General features: G+C 43.2%; 3 protein-coding genes across 6 annotated transcripts in view; 1 reads left to right on the forward strand and 2 right to left on the reverse strand.

Annotated features, from left to right (window-relative positions):
• Positions 1-1,091, reverse strand: part of frmd3 (FERM domain containing 3) — a 79,506-nt gene extending 78,415 nt beyond the window's left edge. Inside the window, exon 1 of the mRNA XM_036979418.1 lies at positions 564-1,091. Within this exon, the coding sequence (XP_036835313.1) occupies positions 564-668 (105 nt within the window). The 5' untranslated portion in view covers positions 669-1,091. The remainder of the gene's footprint in view (positions 1-563) is intronic.
• A 308-nt stretch (positions 1,092-1,399) lies between these two features.
• Positions 1,400-4,316, forward strand: LOC110525274 (IDNK gluconokinase). The gene is made up of 5 exons (XM_021605268.2): positions 1,400-1,558; positions 1,824-1,854; positions 2,471-2,557; positions 2,960-3,003; positions 3,823-4,316. Exons 1-5 carry the CDS (start codon positions 1,521-1,523, stop codon positions 4,172-4,174), a joined length of 552 nt encoding a protein of 183 aa, XP_021460943.1. The 5' UTR covers positions 1,400-1,520; the 3' UTR covers positions 4,175-4,316.
• A 3,183-nt stretch (positions 4,317-7,499) lies between these two features.
• LOC110525275 (ubiquilin-1) lies at positions 7,500-14,882 on the reverse strand. 4 transcript variants are annotated; one of them, XM_021605273.2, is made up of 11 exons: positions 14,013-14,882; positions 13,384-13,535; positions 13,110-13,264; positions 11,571-11,806; positions 11,326-11,463; positions 10,874-11,072; positions 10,324-10,463; positions 10,166-10,249; positions 9,947-10,062; positions 9,562-9,736; positions 7,500-9,320 (listed from the first exon to the last, which is right to left on the reverse strand). In XM_021605273.2, the coding sequence occupies exons 1-11, from the start codon at positions 14,139-14,141 to the stop codon at positions 9,168-9,170; spliced, it is 1,677 nt and encodes a 558-aa protein (XP_021460948.2). In that variant the 5' UTR covers positions 14,142-14,882; the 3' UTR covers positions 7,500-9,167. The 4 variants fall into 4 exon arrangements, with proteins under 4 accessions (XP_021460948.2, XP_021460946.2, XP_021460945.2 ...); XM_021605271.2 differs by having other exon boundaries at positions 10,324-10,466; XM_021605270.2 differs by having other exon boundaries at positions 10,856-11,072; positions 14,013-14,881.
• Positions 14,883-15,388: the final 506 nt, after the last annotated feature.

The raw sequence follows: 15,388 nt of genomic DNA on the forward strand, positions 1-15,388 counted from the left end.
AGATAACTATAAACACCGGTCCCCCCTTTGGGAAACCGGTGTTCACTGTCTTTGACGCTTTTTAAATGATTAATTCACAGCGTTGATTTATGCAATCAATATGAGAAATTCACTACTGGGTAGTGGTTGTTATTATTATTACGCAACAATAATAATAATAATTGGTCTACGCCGATATATATATATATATTTATTATTTAGATATGTCACACATTTTCTGATCAATTGTAGTGTAAAGTGTGTAATGTTAGTGTACGTTAATGTGTTGCTACGGTAGCTATCAGCTAAGTAAGACTAGACTACTAACGTCGGAGGGGGAGATTAATCCTTGTGAGGAAAAATAACAGCTAACCAGTATTTTGTCACCTATACTAAAATATGCGACTTGAAACCACAAACAGCCAGATGTTCTAATGTAGCCAGTGAATTAATAAAACTAGCCTATGATCTTACCCCCATAATGTGATCGTGGCAGTCAACATCCGACGCAATTATGTCACGGTTCGTAACAATCACAATAAAGATCATTGCATGCGGGCTGCGCGAGCATGGTCGCTCTTTACCTGGATGCTGCACGAGATCTCAGAGTCGTCCAGTAACCGAATCGTGACCTGGATCTCTTGATCCAGAGAGCGGAGGCTTGGACTACGAAACCGAAGCATTTTCATTCTTCTGCCCTGATTTGCCTGCTCCACATATCAAACAAACGCGTTTACTGGCAGTGACGCGTTTAGCGTAGGAATGGATGCAAGAGACTGGCGAGGTGGGAGAGGCTGCATCTGTCGCCTGCAAGAAGGGACCGGTCTGCCTTCTCTCTCTCTCTCTCTCTCTCTCTCTCTCTGATGTCAGTAACAAGATGCGCGCTACTCTGGCAATGTACAGTTTTGTCCAATAAATTATCAAACAGGTGCACCATGAGATCACCCACAGGAGGTGTAACAGGCCTAATATATTTATGAGAATAATCTCTAATGATTAAGCCTATAGTTGGCACATAACAATTGGCATGGTGTTAGAATCATTCCCAGCTGCGATGAACATGGCTGACGCCTCAAGTGACCCATAGCATAGTTACCACACCACTGCTTAGGCTGTAGGTCTCTGGGGCGAGTCAATAACCACATGCTTCAGCAATGCTTATATCAAAACAATACTCTCATGTAGCTAAACTTGGACCATCCATACGGACTTGATCCTGTCCAACGACATTACGACTACTGGATCTATTTTCATGTCTATCCATATTGGACATAGATTTCAAACGATTAAATCTCTTTCGTCATTCACATAAAAATTGAAAACTCATTTAATGTATTTGTGCCATATGATGCGCCGCGTCCAATTTGTTTTTTAAACGTGTACTGTCGCTTTAAACTGAAAGGGACAGGCGGCAGGCAAGACATGTATTGCGTCATTACGCTCAATACCAAAACAACCTGCAGAGCTGTTTTCCTGTACACGATCTACATTGGAGCGTCTGGGCTTCGCCTGGGCATCAGGCCATACTGACACCCAGCGAAATGATATATGTTATAATGGGAGTGTCTGGTTGCGGAAAGTAGGTGTCCTTGTTTTAGTTTATCGTTTGTGGAGCACACAGTAGCCTACTAGATATCGCATTCACATCCGAACGGCAGTCTGGAAAGTCCTAGACTGGCCTATGTATGGATGTACTATTTCCCTGCGGAACCGCGCATCATAGCAGTGAAATCAGTCTGTTTAGGTCATGTGTATTATCGGTTTATGAGAATCGTAATATTGGCCTGGTTAGCCTTACTGTAGCTACTGTCCGAGCCTTAATGTTTTTTTTCTCTCCCACACAGGACGACACTAGGGGCCTTCCTGTCACACAAGGTAAACATTGAACGGTGCTCTCAAACTTTGACCTGGGCTTCAGCGCACTCCGCCCACTTGTGTCTCTGCTGACCAGGGTTCAAATACTATTTAGGTTACTGTATTTCAATTGCTATTAAATGCATTTCGAACAAATCCTTTAAACAAAGATTGTTTGAAAATACAAGTAGTTGAATATTGTAATGTATTTGGAAGTATTTGCATATATTTACAACTACTTATATTTGAAGTATTTGTTTTGGGCTGTGTATTTGAAATAGAAATATACACACTTTCTCCAAATGCCTAAATACTTTAGTTATTGAAAACATAGGCTTACTTCATATTGTATATAAACATTTGCCTTTTTGTAAAATGTTTAGGGCAGGGTATTTAGGGGTATTTGAAATGTATTTGGAAAAAAGTATTTGAGTATTTGGTTTGTGAGTATTTGGTTTCACAAGTAGGCATTCAGATACTTCAAATATAAGTAGCGGTAGTTGATTTGGCCAGTGTATTTAAAAATACTAGCTAAAATACACAGAAAATAAGTATTTAAAATACAAATACTTAAATAATCATGTATTTGAACCCAGGTCTGGTTTGGCACTCCACTCACCTGTGTCTCTGTTCTCAGCTCGGGTGGCCGCTTCACGAGGGTGATGACTTTCACCCGCGGGAAAACGTTGACAAAATGGCTCGCGGGGAGCCTCTGACTGACCAGGTGACCAAATCACTCACATCACGTCTCTTAGGCTATCATCACGCCTCTGATTATTTTACGCAGTGTTTGAATAACTCAACCTTCACTTAGTGTCACCCTTCACTTAGTGTCAAAGGGAGCTCTTTCATCAAGTTCCATCATTTATGATGTCTAAAGTAAATATGATGTGCATGAGTGAGTTCACTAAGGCTTACCTCTCTTATGTAGCCCTGTTGGCTGATACTCAGAGCCAATGCCCACTGTAGAGAGAGACCGAGACAATCAGTGACAGGGATATGGGGAGATAGAGCTGGCTTGTTATGTTGGCTGGAAATCACAACACAGGACTCTGATTCTGTTTCAGTATTTTGATCTGAAACTGATCCTGTGACTCATCTGTGTCTGATTATTCTAATTCATCAGGACAGACTGCCTTGGCTGCTGAAACTGCATGATGTCATTCAAAGGTAATTATAGGCTACGTACACATCATTATACATGAATAACCACCTATTATATATGCAAATACACATAGTGAAACAGTTAGTCACAATCTCTTTTTTTATGGAACAGTCTCAAATCTATGGCAAAGGCTGATATGATAGAGCTGGATGGAAAGAATGCGAGAAAAAACTCCAGATCAGAAATGCATTCTTAAAATAAGATGAGATGGAGAGGGGGGTACAGAGGGAGGGAGAGAGAGAGAGATGAAAGTGACAGCTCTCACTTAGAATCTGTGTGACGACTTCAAAGAGATCTGCTCCCCTTCCGGACTCAGATTCTCCTAGTAATCCGCCTTCTCACTTTCCCAGTTAGTCACACGCTCCTCCTTCCTGATCCCGCTAGTGGTTTTCAACATGGAGGTTGTCCATTTTCATCTGATGAAAACTCTCCCCAGTCACATGTAATCACTGTGTTTTATACATGTTTTAAGTGTTCTTACATTTTTGTATAACATTGTTGTTAGATGTGCAGTGTGTATCATGATACAGACTTTTGCACAGAAAATTCCACCCTTACAAAAGAAGATTGCAGTTTTGAAACTGCAGTGACTGCATTCGACTGTGGTATTTTTGACGCAGTAATTACAGAATAACTTCAGTTGAACTGGAGTTGTACTGCAGTTGAACTGCAAAATACTGCAGTAAAATTTTCTTTGCTATTTTGGACGCAGTATTTGCAACATACTACAGTTATACTGCTCTCTAACTGCAATTTTGTTTTTCGTAAGGGCACTTCTGGTTTGTCGTCATTATCTCATAATGTTGTGGGTCTGTCTTCAATAGGGAGAGGTCTTCAGGGGGCGATGCCATCATGGTGTGTTCAGCTCTGAGGCGACTTTACAGGCAGGTTCTGCTGTTTGGCTCCGAGGCCCTGACCTACAGCTCGGACACAGCAGGCCTGCACATGTGCAGCCTGCCCGGCGTCTGGTTCCTCTTCCTGTATGGGACATATGATCTGATCCATGCGAGGATGGTGGCCCGGAGGGGACATTTCATGCAGCCTGGTCTCCTGCGCTCTCAGTTTGATGTTCTGGAGCCACCGGCGGAAGAGGAGAAGGCGTTGCTGCTTGATATTCGGAGGAGCACTGATGACATCTGCCGGGAGATACAGGAGCATCTCCGCCAACTTTCATAACCAGAGATCATGATCATGGACTCTCAAATCAAAGATAACATACTGGACTGCACTGTGTGCTAGAAAACAATTACATATCATGTCCGACTTTTATATTATTTTATTTTACAAAGCACAATAAATCCGTGATTATATGACACATGCTAGATGTAGAATCTCTATTGATTATGTTTTTTAATCCAATAGGCTTGGGTCTAGGAAAACTAGCTGAGTTGAGGGAAATGTTTGAAAACATTGCATTAGTAATGCCATTCCCGAGGCACTCCCGAGTGGTGCAGCGATCTAAGGCACTGCATCTCAGTGCAGGAGGCGTCACTACAGTCCCTGGTTCGTATCCAGGCTTTATTACAACCGGCCGTGATTGGGAGTCCCATAAGGTGCGCAGACTTGGCCCAGCATCGTCCAGGTTTGGCCGGGGTAGGCCGTCATTGTAAATAAGAATTTGTTCATAACTGACTAGCCTAGTTAAATAAAGGTTAAATAAAATATGAAATAGTATTACAATACAGTATGACTTACTTGATTTATGCTCATAGCTCCTGAAAGGAGCATAAGCCTTTGACAAATGTCCTCCATCTTACTCGGTTCAGGGCAAGTGTTTCCAGGTCACACCAGTTGAGGAAGCTCTCAGTAATTTCTGCCTGGATGTCTTTCCTCCAAGTGTTTCTTGGTCAATACAGTATAACCATTCTTAAATGGTGACACACACCTGCACACTATTTTGTAACAATGCCTGTCTGCCAAATGTCATGGATTAGCCCCATTAGAAACCTAAATGAGAAATTTATCGGCCATAGCATCAAAGAGGGGTTAGTGGCCTCTTGGGAAGACCCCACAGAATCATAGAGCTGTTTCAGGGGAATGATTCACCTCCCACCCCCAACAAGGGTATTTCAGGAGCCTCTAATCCTTGTAAACTCCCCACCACTACTCTCATATCAGTCTTGTACAACTAACCTTGTGGGGACACACAATACAGTCCCATTCAAAATCCTATTTTCCCTAACCCGTACCTTAACTCAAAAACCTAACCTTAACTCTAGCTCCTAACCCGTACTCTAACCCCTAACACTAATTCTAACCGTAACCCTAAACCCCCTAGAAATAGTATTTGACCTTGTGGGGATTGACAAAATGTCCCCAGTTGGTCAAATTTTTGTTTGTTTACTATTCTTGTGGGGATTTATGTTCCCAACAAGTATAGTTAAGCACGTCCACACATATACACACACCAGTGTTTCTACACTTACAGTATCTATACCCTTTCGGTATACAAACCTCAAAACATCGTAAAAACATGCGAGAATCTCAATTGCGTTTCCTTGATTCCTCGCATCCTCTCTACTTTCTTCCTTCTCAAAACCCATTGGATGAGAATTTCTCACCGTGTATGATCAATTCCAAATGAAAAGTTGCAATGCACATAACTGCAACTCAAGATCAGATATATAGTTCCATCTGCTGGACATCTAGATGTGCTACAAGCCAGTGGTGAAGAAGAGGGTTTCTCAAGGTCCTGCTTTCTGCAGTGGTGGGGAAAGCCAGCAGAAAATATGGAGCGTTGCGCCGTGATTGGCTCAGTGCTGTGTCACTCATGGGGACACTACATCACCGCCAAGTCTAAGGGTAGACGTCGAAAATTCTAGCCCCTTGGGTGCTGCCTTAGAGTTACATTAGAAGTGCCCATTCAAGAAGGCTCAAACTCATTGGCCACATATAAAATTACGTCAAATCACGTTATACAGTCGGGATAACAAGTATTTGATACACTGCCGATTTTGCAGGTTTTCCTACTTACAAAGCATGTAGAGGTCTGTCATTTTTATTATAGGTACACTTCAACTGTGAGAGACGGAATCAAAAAATCCAGAAAATCACATTGTATTATTTTTAAGTAATTAATTTGCATTTTATTGCATGACATAAGTATTTGATACATCAGAAAAGCAGAACTTAATATTTGGTACAGAAACGTTTGTTTGCAATTACAGAGATCATACGTTTCCTATAGTTCTTGACCAGGTTGGCCCACTCCTCCATTGCAAATTCAACAATGAGGGGTTTGGAAGGAATCAGTGACAGTGGCTGTGTAGTCCCAAATCTGGGATTAAGGTTCTCTTTTCCAAATTGAAAATGATAAACATTCAACATTGGCCATGCTGTCAATGAAGCATGATTTGTGCCGTGCTCAAAACAACTGTTAACTCGGGAACTGCGAAAACTTGACTTCAGTGAGGTCAAGACAACTGGGTAGTTGGGAATAAACACATTTTGAACGGTCATCCAACTCTGGAATTGTAAATCCGGCCTCTTCCCAGAGCCACGACCCGAAGACCAATGACATCATCATGATTCAACCTTGTTTTTTCCCCCGAGTTCCCAGTTGTTTTGAAAGCACAATAAATCCAGAGAATGCCAGACTTTGATGACAAAATTTGCCCACGAACATCCGCCGCTCCACCTTCCTGTTCAAGTGAGCACAGCACAACAAGGTGAGTCCAAAAATGTAGTGTATACTGCTGCATAAATGTAATATGCCAGGGAGATATGTATACTGTAGCTAAGAAAGTAATACTAAGTGTATGTTGTGTAGTAAGATGTTAGTAGCCCATGTGCCTCACCCTAATAATTTGGTATATTTACCCCTCTTAATTTCATCTACTGTTCTGACTTGGTGGCGCACATGTAGCCTGTAACCTGTTTTAGAGAAATGTAATCATTGAATATTGTAAGGGCTTTTTTTCTGCTTATATGCCCCCTTTATTTATCCTACGGTTCTGACTTGGTGTACAGGGAAAACACTAAGAACGGCCCACGTTCCAAATTCTGTCACTGTACATTTCAAAAGTGCTAAACAAATAGTTATTGACTACGTCCGTCCTAGCTCGCTCATTGTCTTGAATTGAAATTACGGCTTGCTTCTTATATGCTTGTCGTCCCCTTATGCCATAGTTCGTACATCTCAATTGTCATTAGAAACCACATTTGTTAACGAAAGTCTGCCATATTGTTTTTTTTAAGGCAGTAAATGAGGCTGAATGAACCTATTCGCTGCCAGACAAGGCCCCGCTGATAGCCAGGAGTAACAGTGGTAAGGTGTTGGGACAGGTTTTTGTACTGTAGGCCCTAACAGTTTTTGGGCACCGTTTGTCACCGTTATAATGCAATTAATGTATTGTTTAGTGTTGTATAGTGGCTTTGCTGTCATGCACTTAACTTTTTTTTACCCCAAGACGTACATGCTAAAATCGCCACTGCATGTGTACATCAGGAATGACCATGGCTTTGCAGTTTGTTGACAAAGACTAATACACACAAAGCAATCTTGTTTTTTTCCATTTCACTTTATTAACCAGCACACAGGAGAATGAATACAAATTAAATGCTGAAATCAAAAAGATGAAGGCTACAATTTTCCAAGGCAGTTGGTATCATCACCATACTGGCAATGTGCTAAGAAAGTGACTTCAGTAATTGCTTTGCTGAGCACTCTAAAAGATTCTACTCTATTCATTCAGGTATATTATTAAGATTCCATTCCTGCTCCCGTTTTTTTTGCATGTACAGTACTTCAATGGCTCCTGAATTGTATATTTTCTCTCAAGGAGGCAGAAGAGTTGAGTCAACAGTACCCTCCAGTGGGACAGAGCACATGGTTTTTGTTACACTAGCCAGTTTCAGTGGTGCAGTACAATTAATACATTAAAGACATGAAAAATATGAAACATGGGGTTTAGAAAGAAAAACACTTCATCCTCCATATATAAGCCTAACCGTAGGAGCATAAAGAACATACTATGAGGGTTTGAACTTTAGACAATAAAACAACATAGCCTATAATAACACACAAGTCAAAAGTACATTTTGTAAGAGTTAATAAAATGCACAGAGCTACATAGAGGTAAATAGAGCTACATAGTGAGTCATTGTATTATCAAATGGGAATACATCTAAAGCCACCGGCACACTTATTCTTGATTGGACATCACTGCTACATCAATATCAGTGCTACAAGCTTGCACTCATATCCAAGGCTGTGCAAGCGTGATACTGCAGCGTGATACGAGGGGCTGCTATTGAAGAAACTTGTCAGCAAAGGCCGGCTCCATGTAACAGTCAATTGAGCAGCCCACTTCCAGTCTATACCACAATGAAGTGGCAAAACTGGCCTCCCCTAGTCTATACCACAATGAAGTGGCAAAACTGGCCTCCCCTAGTCTATACCACAATGAAGTGGCAAAACTGGCCTCCCCTAGTCTATACCACAATGAAGTGGCAAAACTGGCCTCCCCTAGTCTATACCACAATGAAGTGGCAAAACTGGCCTCCCCTAGTCTATACCACAATGAAGTGGCAAAACTGGCCTCCCCTAGTCTATACCACAATGAAGTGGTAAAAAGAACACATAGCATTTAGTGCATTATGAATGCAGTCTGTTCACATTACACATATATACACACACACAACTGAGACTGCTGTACACATGCTCTCAAGGGTCACCAGTAGGGAACCCTTGGGTTATTATCCTGATTTGAGTTTAAGGCCTTGGTAGCAGCAGGGAAATACATATTGAGACTAGCAGCATATTCACTCTTAAGAGTCTTGGATGGGACTCTTAGGTAGGATGGGACTCTTAGGTAGGATGGGACTCTTAGGTAGGATGGGACTCTTAGGTAGGATGGGACTCTTAGGTAGGATGGGACTCTTAGGTAGGATGGGACTCTGCATAAAGGAATGTGGCAGAAGCCAGCATGATCCTGATTAGAGCCTGAACCAACTAAGGCCATTCAGAACATACAGCACAGACAGGCCTGCACTTCACAGTTCAGCAGCTTACATATACAATATAAATGGCATTCAGGAGTGCATGTTTCACTAGTTCTCTGTGAGTGAAGAATGTGCAAGCATCTGATCGTACAACTGCGTGATTGTACAAGTGAGTGTGCGCACGTGAATTTGTTAATTGTATGTGCACATGTGAAGTGTGTGTGTATTACAAGGGTGGCGAGTCCAGCAGTCGTTCTACAGCGGCGTTGACGTCTCCCCCGGTAGCGATGAGGGCCTGCAGGTTGGCCTCTGGGTTGAGGAAGCCCATGGTCGTCAGCTGCTCCACCTGCTCCTGGAACAGCAGCTCTTCAGTCTGAGCCTACACACAAAAAGTACAATACTTTGTCTTCCACTTGGGATGATGGTCATGTGTTTAATGCTCTCCTCCCCACCATGCTGACACAACATAGGTCCAATCCCAAATGAACCCCTAAATCGCATGATAGGACATAGGGCTTAAAGGTTGATTGAGGATTGGGTCATAAACACCACTTTGAGAGGCTTGAAGTAAAACAGGGTCCGGTTTTGGGAGAATAATGCAGGTCAATTCTCGGGCTAACCTGCTGATTGGTGCTAGCGAGAGCGTCTAGCATCTGACGCACAAACTGTTGTTGTTGTTGCCGCTGACCCGTTTCCGGGACTACCTGGGACCCACTGCTCAGGTCACTAGGGGCGGGGTCTGATGACAATCCAGGGGCAGGGTTAAGATCTGAGCCGGCGCCTCCCAGTCCAACCCTACAGGAACAACAGGCATCATGGCGTCAGCCGACCACAGCTCAACACTACGTTACTATAGGAACTATGTGGGTTGAGTACAAAATATAGGTCGCTTAAAGAGGTACTGTACTGTACTGTAGGTCTTTCAGGTGAAAAGTGAAGGTGTATGTTGATATTTGGATGTTCTGACTAAGTGCATGTGGAGGTATGGAGAATTGGTGTACATACCCTGGTATGAATCCAGGTGCCTCAGTGGCAAGGGTCTGCAGTCCCTGTTGGATCTGCAGCAGTGCCTGCATGGCCCTGGGGTTGGACATGGCCGACAGCATCTCAGGGTTCTGCATCTGAGGAAACACCAATCAGAGAGAGACTCACAGCGGTCAGAGGACCAATCACAGCTTACTGTATAGTCATCCCAGCAACACTTGGTGTTTTAAGGTCACTGACCTGTTGGAGGAACATAGGGAGTTGTTGTCTCATTTGCTGCTGCAGTTGAGGGTTCCCAGAAAACAGTGGGTTGTTCAGCATCATCTAAAACATTCAGGGACATTAGAAGTGTGTGTGTGTATGTGTGTGTGTGTGTGGGTGTATGTGTGTGTGTGTACCTGTGCTGCTAGGTCAGGGTTCTGGCTCAGGCTGTTGAGTAGGCTCCTCATGTAGGGGGCTGACAGCATGTTATGCATCAGTGTGGGGTTCTCCGTGATCTGCTGCAGAAGACTCTGCATTCCCGGACTATTGGCCATAGCTGCTATATCCACACAATAATCATTGAGGGATACAGGGGAGCTTATTAATGAAAGTGTAAGCCTACAGATTCGGTCAAGTATATTGGCACCCTTGCACAATTCATAATTTCTTCAAAAATAAGTTGAAATTGAAAACAACATGTTTGATTTACAAAAAGGCCAATCAAAAAACAATTACTGAAATTGCAATTTTTCATCTTCAAAGAAAATAAAAATGGTCTAGACTAAATTAATTTGGTTGCAGGCAATTCATTTTTTGTTTATGTGTAATTTCTCTCACATGCGGTAATTTGCACGTCCCTACATGGTAAGAATAGCCATTCAACCAGTTTAAAAATATATAACATTCCATTCCATTGACCTGTGTGAGAGGATAAATGTGTGTTTGTACCACTGTTAGATGTTCTACCTCCCATGGCGGGACCTAGGTTGTGCAGGGTGGTCTGAGGGCCATTGCTGGACAGGGTGGGGGTAGTGGTGGGTGTGGCGGTGTCTGTGGAAGCAGGGGGAACCCAGGGGTTGGCGAGGGGGTCTCCATTTTCCACCCGGGGTGACTGGATTTCCACTGATGACGAGGTCGTCAGAGAAGCAAAAGGGTTTCCTGCAATCTAAGCAAAGAAATTAAGAGAAAGAAAGGAAGAAAGAGACAGACAGAGACAGACAGAGACAGACAGACAGAGAGACAGAGAGACAGAGAGACAGACAGACAGAGAGAGTGGGTGGGTTACAGTCCAACTAGTTGGTAAATTGGAGGTAAATGAACTTTTACTTGTCCTGGTCAATGATTGGCATTAAGTGTTAACATTACACTTTAAAGTTCCATCAGGAGCTGTGTGTGTGTGTGTGTGTGTGTGTACCTACCGGTTCCTGAGCAGCAGCATTCAGCATGGGTCCCTGAGCATCAGTGGACATCCTGCGGAGGGCATTGTTGCTTAGTGTCCTGTCCTGGTTGCGCAACATCTCCTGCATCATGGTTGGGTTCCGTGCTATCTCCAGGGTCTGAAGGACAAGGAGAGGAGAACAATGACACAGGGAAGAGAGAGGAGGTTCGAAAGGAATAACAACACAGACACAAAGGTAACAACAACACACACACACACAGCTACCTGTCTCATGACGTCAGGGTTGTTGAACAGGTGGGTGATGTTGGGGTTGTGCTGCAGTAGCAGCTGCATCTGGGGGTTGGCCATGATGAGCTGTCTCATCATGTCTGGGTTGGACAGCATGCCCTGGACCAAGGGACTGTCCATAATCTGGGCCAGCAGCTCAGGGTTGGACATCAGCTGCCTCTGCAGCTCAGCGAGACCAGGCCCCGCAGCAGCTGTCCCTGGACTGCCTAGACCTACAGGATATAGACAAAGCTAAATGTTGAGGTAGCAAATACCCATCAGAAACATTTGGCTACCAACTCATCCACACACACACACACACACACACACACACACACAGGAAGCCCCAGATCAAATAAAAACATGTCACATGCTTCACAAACAACAGGTGTAGACTGACAGTAAAATGCTTACGGCCCTTCCCAACAACGTCGAGAGAAAGAAGAGAAAAGTCAAACACGTAATGACTTGGCTGTAAACAATAAATACACAATGAGTAATGATAACCTGGCTGTAAACAATAAATACACAATGAGTAATGATAACCTGGCTGTAAACAATAAATACACAATGAGTAATGATAACCTGGCTGTAAACAATAAATACACAACGAGTAATGATAACCTGGCTGTATATAATAAATACACAATGAGTAATGATAACCTGGCTGTAAACAATAAATACACAATGAGTAATGATAACCTGGCTGTAAACAATAAATACACAATGAGTAATGATAACCTGGCTGTAAACAATAAATACACAATGAGTAATGATAACCTGGCTGTAAACAATAAATACACAATGAGTAATGATAACTTGGCTGTATATAATAAATACACAATGAGTAATGATAACCTGGCTGTAAACAATAAATACACAATGAGTAACGATAACCTGGCTGTAAACAATAAATACACAATGAGTAATGATAACCTGGCTGTAAACAATAAATACACAATGAGTAATGATAACTTGGCTGTATATAATAAATACACAATGAGTAATGATAACCTGGCTGTAAACAATAAATACACAATGAGTAATGATAACTTGGCTGTATACACAGAGACCAGTAGTCCATGTACAACAGATTTGTGGTAGATATGTACATATTACTAAATCAAATGTTATTAGTTACATGTGCCGAATACAACAGGTGTAGTAGACCTTACAGTGAAATGCTGAATACAACAGGTATTACAGTGAAATGCTTACTTACGAGCCCCTAACCGACAGTGCAGTTTAAAAAAAATACAGATAAGAGATAAAAGTAACAAGTAATTAAAGAGCAGCAGTAAAAAATAACAATATATACAGGGGGGTGCCGGTACACAGAGTCAACCACCTACCACCGTCATGTCGTCTGCAAACTTAATGATGGTGTTAGAGTCGTGCGCAACCACAGAGTTGTGGGTGAATAGGGAATACAGGAGGGTGCTAAGCACGCACCCCTGAGGAGCCCCCGTGTTGAGGGTCAGTGTGGTGGATGTGTTGTTGATGAAGGGGGTAAGGGAGGGATACAGCTGGTCTTACCAAGGCTGAAGGTAGGGGTGGCTGAAGAAGCAGGAGAGGGTCGAGGGACAGAGGTAGGTTCTACAGGAGGGGGTCCAGGGACAGAGGTAGGGCCTTCTGGTTGGGCCTGTTCTGAGGCAGTGGTGTTGGAAGGAGAGGCACACAACTCCGGAGGCCTTCAACAGAAAGGGAAACGGAGAGTTATAGTCCATCAATCCAATTTTGGGGACAACTTTAATGCTTTCATGTTTTCTTACCTACTCACACACAGTGTGTGAGATGTGTGTGTGTGTACCTGCTCAGGGTCTTGATGACCAGGTGGACGGTCAGTCCATTGTGGATGCCTTGATGACTCAGCAGATCTGCATCTTTGAGGATCTTCCCAGCGAAGATGAGTACCAGCTGCTCTGTTTGTGCCTGGAACCGCTGGGCTATCTGCTCCTTAAACTACAGAGACACAGGGAGAGACATGAACTCATCCCTGCCAAGTAGCAGCCAGAGAGAGAAAACCCATTTTACTGTAGGCTATATCAGACATTGGGAGTCACATTTGGCCAATAACAGTAAAGAAAATGTAATCGCCATGATGACAGCATCATAAGAAAAATGTAACGTAGGCACAAACAACAAACATGGCATTATTCACAAATAAGCTGATTGCATCAGTCCAGCTGTGTGTGGCTGCACCTCGGTGGGGACAGGACCACTAGCCTGGCGGCATATAAAAGTTTACATCCATGAAAACACATAGGTGTTAAAATCCCAAACATCACATAGGTCTAGTACTGTCAAGATTATAAATCGAAAAACGATTTAGAAATACTTGACAGTTGCCACGTGTTGTTTAGACCATGTTCCGATAAGACACCGTGACTTGACGGAATAAATGGATTTCACACAGACAGTTCCAATGACCGCACTGACCTGTTTGATGGAGCTGTTCTCTGGAATGGCGATTTCCTCTTTTTCCTTTGGTGTTTTCACAGTAACTCTGATGATCTTACATTCAGCAGGGAATGGTTGTTGCTCGTCCTCATCCACAGTATTAGCCATCTTTTTGCTCTCGCGGTGGTGACAGACCTATGTCTGACCACGCGGGCAAAGAACAGACTGTTTGCATAGGCGAATCTCGTAATGTCATATTTTATTTCCTGGTGTCCTAATCTTGCTGATTCGAAAAATATCTGCAAACGTCATAATGGATAACAGTGCACGGATAGCGTTATTTTCTTTACCTATTAATATTTCAACATATTGTAGCCTAAATAATTTCGTTAGATGTTTCTGAACACTCGTACATTCATTCAGCTGCAGCCATGATTACATACACTACATGCCCACAAGTATGTGGACACCTGCTCGTCGAACATCTCATGGGCATTGGAATGGAGTTGGTCCCGCCTTTGCTGCTAGAAAAGCCTCCACTCTTCTGGGAAGGCTTTCCACTAGATGTTGGAACATTTCTGTGGGGACTTGCTTCCATAAGCCATAAGAGCATTAATAAGGTTGGGCGATTATACCTGGCTTGCAGTCGATGTTCCAATTCAACCCAGAAGTGTTCGATGGGGTTGAGGTCAGGGCTCTGTGAAGGCAAGTCTAGTTCTCCACACCAATCTCAAAAAAACATTTCTGTATGGACCTTGCTTTGTGCAAGGGGCATTGTCATGCAGAAACAGGAAAGGACCTTCCCCAAACTGTTGCCACAAAGTTGGAAGCAGAGTCTTCTAGAATGTCATTGTGTTGTAACATTAAGATTTCACCAGACCATTATTTATCCTCCACCAAACTTTACAGTTGTCACCATTCGTTGGGGCAGGTAGCGTTATCCTGGCATCCGCCAAACCCAGATTTGTCTGTCGGACTTGTCAGAAAACGCATTTACACTGCTCCAAAGTCCAATGGCGTCAAGCTTTACACCACTCCAGCCGATGCTTGGCATTCCGCATGGTGATTAGGCTTGTGTGTGGCTGCTCGGCCATGGAACCCCATTTCATGAAGCTCCCGACGAACTGTTCTTGTGCGGATGTTGCTACCAGAGGTAGTTTGGAACGTGGTAGTGAGTGCAACAGAGGATAGACTATTTTTACCCGCTTAAGTGGTCCCATTCTATGAGCTTGTGTCACCTACCACTTCACGGCTGAGCCGTTGTTGCTCCTAGACATTTCCACTTCACAAAAACTTACAGTTGACCAAGGCAGCTCTAGCAGGGCAGAAATTTGACAAACTATGACAGTGCCACGTTGAAAATCACTGAGCTCTTCAGTAAGGCCATTCCACTGCCAATGTTTGTCTATGGAGAT

The sequence above is a fragment of the Oncorhynchus mykiss genome, chromosome 6, assembly GCF_013265735.2.
Source record: "Oncorhynchus mykiss isolate Arlee chromosome 6, USDA_OmykA_1.1, whole genome shotgun sequence".
Lineage (NCBI taxonomy): Eukaryota > Metazoa > Chordata > Actinopteri > Salmoniformes > Salmonidae > Oncorhynchus > Oncorhynchus mykiss.

What these genes read in the sequence shown, in the direction of transcription:
- LOC110525274 (XM_021605268.2), top strand. Translation starts at nt 1,521, where the DNA reads ATGATATATGTTATAATGGGAGTGTCTGGTTGCGGAAA. An exon ending in GGAGTGTCTGGTTGCGGAAA is followed by an intron (nt 1,559 to 1,823) that starts GTAGGTGTCCTT and finishes TCTCCCACACAG; the next exon opens with GACGACACTAGGGGCCTTCC. An exon ending in GGGAGCCTCTGACTGACCAG is followed by an intron (nt 2,558 to 2,959) that starts GTGACCAAATCA and finishes CTAATTCATCAG; the next exon opens with GACAGACTGCCTTGGCTGCT.
- LOC110525275 (XM_021605269.2), bottom strand. Translation starts at nt 14,141, where the DNA reads ATGGCTAATACTGTGGATGAGGACGAGCAACAACCATTCCCTGCTGAA. An exon ending in CACCCCTACCTTCAGCCTTG is followed by an intron (nt 11,807 to 13,109) that starts GTAAGACCAGCT and finishes TATATCCTGTAG; the next exon opens with GTCTAGGCAGTCCAGGGACA. An exon ending in AGGTAGAACATCTAACAGTG is followed by an intron (nt 10,467 to 10,855) that starts GTACAAACACAC and finishes GTGTGGATATAG; the next exon opens with CAGCTATGGCCAATAGTCCG.